This window comes from Ailuropoda melanoleuca, chromosome 9 (genome assembly GCF_002007445.2).
Source record: "Ailuropoda melanoleuca isolate Jingjing chromosome 9, ASM200744v2, whole genome shotgun sequence".
Classification (NCBI taxonomy): domain Eukaryota; kingdom Metazoa; phylum Chordata; class Mammalia; order Carnivora; family Ursidae; genus Ailuropoda; species Ailuropoda melanoleuca.
The window spans coordinates 6,346,539-6,356,010 of record NC_048226.1 but is presented as its reverse complement, the minus strand read 5'-3'; the positions used below and the strand labels follow the sequence as shown (position 1 = coordinate 6,356,010).

Sequence of the window (9,472 nt, the reverse complement as noted above, 5' to 3'; positions counted from 1 at the left end):
CTGTCTCTTGTTCCGGAGCACACAGAGTTTTTCCTGTGCTCTCTAGCCAAGGACTGCAGTTCTATCCCTAGAATCTCAGAAATTTTGAGCTGTAGGAGACCTTTGGCATCATCGACTTCTAACCTAATCCTCTCATTTTACGGATGAGGTCTTTGGGGCGCAGAGAGGTTAAGTGACTTATTCAAGGTCACTGGCTAGGAAGGAGCAGGGCAGGCAGTAGGACCCAGGTCTCAGAACCCGAAGGCTGGAGCTTCTCCCAGCCCAGGGGCCCCATCTCTCCCTGCATCTGTGTCTCCATCTCAAAATAACACCCTTAGCCATGGGAGAGCAGTGGGAGGCCTGGGCCCTCGCACTGGTGGAAAGACTAGTCCAGCACGTCCTAGAGACTAAGGCGCTGCTGAAGGTTCCTTTATGGGTGGGCATTTGCAGCACCTTGCACCTTGGGTTTCCTTGTTAATGCGATACTAACGTGGAATTTTAACTATCAATCACAGCATGTTATGAGTACATCCACTTATAAAATGACCGGTGGGAGAGGGAGAGGTGTGCGGCTCTCTGGTATGCGGTGAGCCCAGCCCTTCCTTTCGAGGATGTAGAGGTGGGGTGGGGGTGGGGCCATGCTTCCTTTTTGTCTTGCACACACCCAGCCCCCCTGCTGTTCTGTGTGCCTTCTCTTCCCCACCTGGGCTGCCTGATGTTCATATTAACCGGATTTTGCCAGCCCAGAAAAGGGAAAGGGGGCACACAAAATAGTACAATGGCAGCTTACTTTGTTACGTCTGGAACAAGTTCAGAATATTAATATTTTGTGGCAGGTCGAACTTGGAAAGAGAGAACACCATAAAATCAAATACAGCAAGATAAATTAAAATGAATGTCAAGGGTTTTGTTCTGAAATTGCCAGTTAATTAATGCCTGGTTTTATACACACACACATATATATTTAATATATGTATTAAATATGTATTTATAATTCATATAAACTGTACATACACATGTACACACTCTTTCTCACACTTACACATGCTTCCTCTAAATCCTATACTCAAGTCCCAGTTGTAGACCTAGCTGCTCCGTAAGTCTTTCCCAGCTTAATTTTTTCCTAGACAAATTTATTCTTGTCCCCAAGTTTCTAAAGTAGAAATAGCCTTAAGATAAACTTCTTTTCGAACCCTCATGCAGTGTTGGCAGGAATGCACACTGGTGCAGCCACTGTGGAAAACAGTATGGAGGTTCCACAAAAAGTTAAAAATAGAACTACCCTACGATCCACTAATCGCCCTACTATTTAACCCCAAAATACAAAAACACTAATTCAAAGGGATACACGCACCCCTTTGTTTATTGCAACATTATCTATAATAGCCAAGATATGGAAGCAGCCCAAGTGTCCATTAGTAGATGAATGGATAAAGAACATGTGGTATAGATATATATATATATACAATGAAATATTACTCAGCCATTGAAAAGAATGAACTCTGGCCATTTGCAACGATATGAATGGAGCTAGAGAGTATTTTGCTAAGTGAAAGGTCAGTCAGAGAAACACAAATACCATATGACTTCACTCGTGTGGAATTTAAGAAACAAAATAAATGAACAAAGAAAAAAAAGGAGACAAACCAAGAAACAGACTCTTAATTGTAGAGAACACAGTGACAGTGACCAGCAGGGAGGTGGGCGGTTGGATGGGTGAAATAGGGGATAGGGACCAAGGAGGGCACTTGTCGTGATGAGCACTGGGTGTTGTAGGGGAGTGTTGAGTCACTATGTTGTACACCTGAAACTAATATCACACTGTATGTGAACTATACTGAAATTAAAATAAAATTTTTTTAAAAAATTAACTTTTCTCCCCAGTTAAAATGAGAAATCTACTTCATTGTAGTCCAGCGCAATGTGTAGCATAGTGCTGGGCACATAGTAGGTGGCCGGGTCCTTGAGCTGCTGAAGGTGACGGGAGGTGGCCCTGGGACATGTGGTAGAACTGCTCTGCTTCTTGGGACTTGAGGTTTAAGCCTCGGATCAAGGGTGCGTCTTTGGACAGTAATAATTACAAATCTGTCATAGGATTGCCTTCGCTGAACTGAATTCAATTTAAAACCCTTGGCGTTTTTTGAGGGTTGAGGAAATTAATTCTCTACTGCATTTGCTATTAAAAAACATTGTAGGAGGACATTGCCTATCACATCACTCAAGGTCCCCTTATATAAAGTCCCGCAGCGGTGTTTGGGTGTGGTTTTTTTTTTTTTTTTTTTTTTTTAGTGATTCTGCGCCAGAAAAGCCCTGCTTCCCCTTTGTATCTTCATGTTTTCTGGGATAAGAGCACAATACACATTACCTTTCCTTCCACTTTGGAGAGCCAGGGGTTTGACTGGGTTTCCCTCTTTGCTCTTGTAGTCAGAAAGCTCAGGTCCATTCTAGGCTTACTTACATCCATAATTGTTGTGTGTGTTGACAGAGGTATTTTTCTTGTCTAGATGTTCATAATTCTTTCTTAGATTTTGTTAGTTGCTATTTTAAGGCTTTTTTTCTAAGAACGATATTATTAGTATGAATTTTGGAAAAGAAAAAAAAAGAAAAATTACCTATACTCTAATGACCCAGTGATTATAGCATCCAGAAAGATTTGAGTATATAATATTTCCATCTGTATCGTTAGAAATTGCAGACTAGGGGCGCCTGGGTGGCTCAGTCAGTTAAGCGTCCATCTCTTGGTTTCAGCTCGGGTTGTGGTCTCGGGGGCAAGCCCCACATCAGGCTCTGCACTCAGTGCAAAGTCTGCTTGTCCCTCTTCCTCTGCTTCTCTCCCCACTCACACGCTCGCTCTCTCTCAAATAAATAAATAAACAAACAAACAAATAAATAATATCTTTTTAAAAAATTGCAGACTAGAAGAGTCTAGAGGTAACAGTGGCTTACACATGCAAAGGATTATTTTCTCCCATAAAAGACACCCAGAGGTAGGCAGTCTGGGTCTGACATGGTGACCCCATGAAATCATCAGGGACCCCAGACTTCTGTCTTTCTACTCTGCCATCCGCTTAATGTGGCTTCTAGAGCAAACTCAAGGTCACTTCATGGCCCAAGATGGCTGCTGGGGTTGCAGCGACATTATCTGCATTCCAGGGATACATGAAGGGAAAAGGGTGGAGGAAGAGTTAACCTCCCGCCTTTTAAGGAGGCTTCAGAGAAATCAGACCAGCACCTTCAGAATTGGTTAGAATATGGTCACATGGACTCATCTACCTGCAAGGGCACCTGGGAGCTATAGTTTTTTCCAGCGAGGCAGGCCCATCTTACAGGTCTCTGTTACTAGGAAGAAGGAGAGACTTTTGGGAAGCAGTCAGCCATCTGCCTCGTTTCTGAGTTGTTCTACATGCATATCCATTCAGCGTTTTGTTGAAACCATCTCACATGGTTTGTGGAAAAAATCAAGGTGTAGATAAACGTCAGTGTGAATAACAACAAAACGTATCCCATTTTATGTACTGCTCTGTTTTCCATAATTTTTTCTGTGAATTTAGTATTTATACATATGCTGATTAGTATATGTTTTGAATATTCGGTCAGTACAGACTCATTCAGGGCCAGAGGGATCTTAACACAGGCTTCTCCAAGGGTTGCATATTCGATGGCCACAGGAACCACTCCAGCACCATGAATGATTGGAGGGGGGCTGTTGCTGTTGCAGGCCACAATAGGGAGTGGTGGGGACTGTGGCAGTGCAAAGGTCATAGGCCCAGTCTGGAGGGGGCAGCCGCCTCTCAGCTCCATCCATTGTTGCCAAGTGAGAACACAAGTTCCGTGTTGCCAAATCTTCCGATTTTTTTTTTTCAGGAGAAACCAGAAATTAAGATTTTTATCTGAAGTCCTGTGGTGTTTATAACTTGGCAGCTAATGAACTTAATTTTTTAAAATGCTAGTCAAACACAATGCTATCCCACGGGCTGCTGATTTAGGATCTTTGGGCTGTTCAATCCTTGTTTTCCAGTTGGCAGCCGAGCCCCGGAAAGGTCAAGTGTCTTGTGATGTGGCTGGAGACTTTGCTCTTTGGTCCCCACCTCAACAAAGCCTGGTCTTCTGTGGCTAATGTGTCTCTGAATATGAAGAAATAATAAAAATGTGAGGTTGAGCAAGAGTACTCTGAAGGTTAATTGAGTCTCCCCTTCGAGTGGCTTTCATTTCCTTTTGAAGTCATTTTGATGTGGTGGAATCAGAGAATGCGGGGCCCGGATCCCAGCTCTGCTCTCACCACTGTGTGACTTTGGGCAAGGCGTTTGTGTCTCCTCTGTGTCTTCTGTCCCATTGGTTTTCTTTCTTGCCTGCTTCTCTCTCTCTCTATCTCTTTACTTTTCCTTCTTACAAATAGCACAGCATGGTGGTGAAGAGGAGGGCTTCTGGAGCCAGATATGAATCCTGGTTTCTCGACCTACTAGCTGGGTGGCCTTGGGCAAATCCCTCGGATTTCCTATGCCTCAGTTTCCTCGTCTGTGAAATGGGGATAATGCTAGTGCTGGCTCCACAGGGTGCAGTATGGATGGCATGGGCAAAATAGCACAGACAGGGCTTGGTGCATACAGGTAGTGCTGTATAAACACCAGCTGTCCCCTCCACCCCCACCCCTTTCTGTTTTCTGCTTTGGAAGCCATGCATTTCCAGCACAGCGGGCCCGGCTCTGGGTCCCCACTCACAGAGAGCACTTTTAGCTCCTGGCACTCCCTCCACAGGCAGCCCCCGGCCCCCAGCCCCAATCTGGACCTGGCAGGCACTGTGGCTTCCCACTCCAGGCTTTCAGCACTGTTCTGCTCCCGGGGCCGGGCTTCCGAGCCCGTCTGTGCTCACATCCTTCTCTCTCTCCAGCTCACATTTCATCTGTCACTGCTCTATGTTTGGGAGACAAGGGATGCGTCCACCCAGTGCTGTCTTGACCTCAGGCCTTGCTAATAAGTTATTTCCTCCGTCGCCCAGATGATACCACTCAGGCGTTTCTGGAGATGCGTTATAAGATAAAGCGTGAAAGCCCTATGGGTTTGCGTTAGCCAGAGTTCTGAGCGCCGCAGATAACTCATCCTGGAAAGCGGAGAGCCTGTCAGTGTATGGCTCCACAAGACGTCCCCCGGCAGCTTTGCTCAGATGGCCAAGTGTGTGGCGTTATGTGTTAATGAAAGAAATGGTCTTTCTCCCCAAAGACTGGAAATGAAGAGCACTTTAGACTGTGCTTTTATTTTAATTAAATTGCTTCTTTCTCATCCTTTAGAATGTGACCATCCGATCTTTTCAGCTTTTAGGTTCATTTGAATAAGAGATCTGACCTGAGCGGCCCGGCTGCGCAACTCTTCAAGGACAGCTCGTATTTGCAGCAGAGGAACAAGGGACATAGGTATGTATGGCCCACACTTTTATTTCTGTTTCTCCTCTTCACTTCCCCTTATGTTAGGAAGTAGTGAGAGGAAGTGGGGAGGGAGGTAGGGACTTCTTTTTTTAATTCCATAAAATTTCAATTCTTGACCAACAAGGAAACTGGTAAAGCCCCCTGCTGCATTTCTCGGTTCTCTTTCCAGCAGAGGGGACGGAAAGAGCACGTCACCAGCGTCATGTCAGAGAGACTTTGGAACTCCTGCTGGATCTTGTTTGGGGCCCTTCACTCACCAGACTTAAAAATCCATATTAACGAACAGCAGCATCTTGGATATTTGTCTCTGTCGGTTTGACTGGCTTAGGTGGCAGGGCTCCCGTAAGGTGGGGGACCAGAGCTGCAGGGGAAACCCATGGAATACTTCGGGTGCCGTGTACATTTTTAGGCCACACGCCCCTTGGGAGAACCTGATTAAATCTGCAGATTGTTGATCACAGGGTCATGAGATAGAGCCCCATGTCGGGCTCTGTGCTTAGTGAGGAGTCAGCTTGAGATTCTCTCTCTTCCTCTGCCCCTCCTCAGAGCACATGTGCTCGCTTGCGCGCTCTCTCTCTCTCCCTCTCAAATAAATAAATAAATTTTTAAATCTGCAGATATTTGCCACAGAAAACCACATACACACAAGCCTTCACATATAATTTAAGGGGGTTCCTGGACCCTAGAACCCCATAGGGAGCCCACAGACCCCAAGTGAAGAATCCTGTTTTAGGGGTTTATAAGTAGCCAGGCTTTAGGGGACATGGCCCCGGGAGTGTGGTGACACGTCTCCAGAAGTTAGGTGTTAAGGCAAGTGTCAGATCATAAAGGTTCAAAGGTTGATACAGTTGAAAGTGTATTTTGATTCAAAATCGAGTTGGATACATTTTTAAAAATTATTTTCTTGCCCTGATGGTGGAAGGCTAGTTGAGCCCTGATTTTTGATTGCCTTTCCTCACTCAGTTGGAACGTCTGCCAGAGGTCATCGGCAGTGTGTTTGGTCCTGTGTTTGCCAACGTCACCTTGACCTTAGGAAAGGGTTTCTCGAACCCCACTGGCCTCGCTGAAGGTCTCCAGAGAGTTCATTTGGTCATGCCCCACACACGTTTTCGGGAGATTGTTTTGTCTTTCTCGTTCTGGCTGCACTGTGGGCCACCAGAGTTCTCATGCTGATTGTTTTTAGCAGAGGCTACTTGACACCGGTCCAGGGAAGCTGTTGCCATAGCTACCTTGGCTGTGAGTTACCATTTTCTCCTTTTCCTTAAGCTCGTGGTTTCCCTGATTTTTAAGGTAACAGCTAATGTTCTGTTTTGCTGCTAAGCAGCAAGGAAAAGACTGGATTTTTGTTGCTATTGCTTTTGTTGTTGTTGTTGTTTGGTTTTGTGTGTTTGGAAGGGGTGTGTGTAGGGGTGTGTGTGTGTGTGTGTGTGTGTGTGTGTGTGTGTGTTGTATATAAGGTAAAGCTACCTCAAAAGATAAAATAGCAGGAGAGCTTGGAGAAAAGCCAGGCCTGCAAACATGTGTTCTGCACTCCCAATTTTTAATTTTGATCTGGATTTTGGACTAATGGTTGTTGTCAGGTACCTTCAGTGAGGAAAGCAATTGGCCAAGTTCCATTTCACACCGCCTGAAACCCAGGCTCAAGGATCGCTTGCTGTGCCCTGGGCCGAGTTAGAACTTGACTCCAGCACCGGGGCTGCCCCCTCCCCCGCCACCAGGAGCAGATGGCAGAGTGAGGCCCAGCTTGCTTTGTCTCCTCCTGCTCTGACAGTGGGGGGTGGGGGGGTTGCGGCAGGCAGTGTGGTCACACCTGCGGGCAGTAGCGATCCCGCCCACATCTCTGTCCTGGGCTGTAAACGTGATGCTTCACACACACCTGGTGCAGAGCCACTTCAGGCTGCCAGCCCACGGAAGCCAGTGGGCCACCTCTAGCCCAGCTTGAGCCTCTTTGGCTGGACTTCTTTTTTTTTTTTTTTTAAAGATTTTATTTATTTATTCGACAGAAATAGTGACAGCCAGCCAGAGAGGGAACACAAGCAGGGGGAGTGGGAGAGGAAGAAGCAGGCTCACAGCAGAGGAGCCTGATGTGGGGCTCGATCCCACAACGCTGGGATCACGCCCTGAGCCGAAGGCAGATGCTCAACCGCTGTGCCACCCAGGCGCCCCTCTTTGGCTGGACTTCTTTCTCCTGCTGCCGAAGGATGCTAAGCTCAGCATTTTCTAATTTGCTTATCTTAGAAGTGCTCATTCGGTTTAAAACAAAACAAAACCTTACCCATTTTGCCAGTGCACGAGACTGTTTGTGGTTTGGGTTGTTGCCAGTCCACTGAGGGGGCTTGAATCACCCTGTGGGTGGCCCTATGGACATACCCTGATTGCGACATGTCGCCGCGGGCTTTGCCTCTTGGTGTGGGGGCTCCACCCCTCCTCACTGCTTCTAACCCTAGACGTGTGCTTCTGCTCCGCAGATCAAGATGAATGCCATGCTAGAGACCCCCGAGCTCCCGGCCGTGTTTGACGGGGTGAAGCTGGCTGCCGTGGCTGCCGTGTTGTATGTGATTGTCCGCTGTTTGAATCTGAAGAGCCCCACAGCCCCACCTGACCTCTACTTCCAGGACTCGGGGCTCTCACGCTTTCTGCTCAAGTCCTGTCCTCTTCTGACCAAAGAGTGAGTAGACCCCACACCTGCTTATGCCCACCCACTGATCTGCTGGGCTGGTGCAGTGTTCAAAGAAGAATCTTCTCCACGTTGTGTCCTTAAGGCATCCATGTAAAGTAGAATCATTGGCGTTAAAATAGCCACAGTCTCAGTGCAAACCTGGTGCTTGACTCCTGGAGAGTAGGGGACAGGGTGAGCTCTTTGTTGCCTGGAAACATCCCTTCCTCCACACGGTGGTGTCAGCATCCATGGCATGGGCCTTGCAGAAAGCAGTAGTCATTTTTAGGTAGATACAGAAAACTTAGACAGTGTTCTAGCCCTTTCTCAAGTGTATTGTTGCCAGTCCCAGGGCAGAGGAACCATCCTTACCTAACATAATTAATTAGCAAAAAAAAAAAAGCATAGATGTACTGGTTGGGTACTCTCCATCTGCATTACTGAAAAATGTACTGAACATCGGCTCAGAGAATACTTGAAATGTGAGTGACCCGGGTTTCCCTGCGAAGCCCCAGGACTGTATTTTGGAGGTGGAGAGGGTGGGCACCGTTTCTGTGAGAGGAAACATAGTGGTGAAGTAACGGGAATCTACACTCCCTGTCACCCCTGTTATCAAGAGGTGTGTGGTTAAATTTTTCCCTGTTGATGTCCTCTGAATAAATGTCTTCCCTCAGGGCTCAGGCCAAGCCTGGGGCACGAAGCATTCCCCGCTCTCCTGGGTCTGAATTCCTTCCTCCTTGCTCATTATTGCTGCTTCCCTGTTTGTGCCTCTTTATGCCGTTCTGTGGGCGTGGCTTTGGATGGGAGCCGCTTCTAGAACTGTCTTACTAAGTGTGCCCCTTCAGCCTGAGGATTAAACTCAGTGGAGAGTAGGAGGAGCTCTCTCCCTCTCCTCATATAACCTTTCACCCCCTCTAGGGGTTTGGTGACATCAGGTAAATGATTCTCTTCTAAGAGTGGACAAGTGGGCAGCAGACACATCTGAGAGTTTGGGTTCTTGCTTTGTCTTGTGCCATTGTCTAGTTGATGTTTACATGCTCTTAGCCAAGGGCAAAGAGCTGCCATCATTGCTTTGGGTGTTTGGGGTGTTCACATGGAGTTTGTTTACTTTTAACAGCGATGCTGGGACTCAAAGTTATTATCAAGTTGAGAGTGATGTGTTAACTCTGTCACGTTGCCTAATACTTGTGGGGAGTGCCATGTACGGTGTAAATGTCATCATGTTGACTTTGGAACTGCCTGTGCTGGGGGGGTCTTCACATCACCGCTGGGGTAGAGTAGCCCACAGCTGGGCGTTAGACCAGTGTTGTCATTCAGCAGTGTTTGCACTGAAAAAGCTCCTCCCCTAACAGGGGTTCACAGAATCTATATGATTTCCACATTGGCCGGCATCTTTCTTTAGTACTTAATTTAGAGAA

The 9,472-nt window shown here is 46.9% G+C and overlaps 1 protein-coding gene across 1 annotated transcript in view; it reads left to right on the top strand.

The window, feature by feature from the left end:
• ABHD2 (abhydrolase domain containing 2, acylglycerol lipase) overlaps nt 1-9,472 on the top strand; it is a 98,734-nt gene that overhangs the window by 17,500 nt on the left and 71,762 nt on the right. Inside the window, exons 2-3 of the mRNA XM_002919557.4 lie at nt 5,288-5,386; nt 7,867-8,066. Coding sequence (XP_002919603.1) covers nt 7,873-8,066 — 194 coding nt within the window. The 5' untranslated portion in view covers nt 5,288-5,386; nt 7,867-7,872. The remainder of the gene's footprint in view (nt 1-5,287; nt 5,387-7,866; nt 8,067-9,472) is intronic.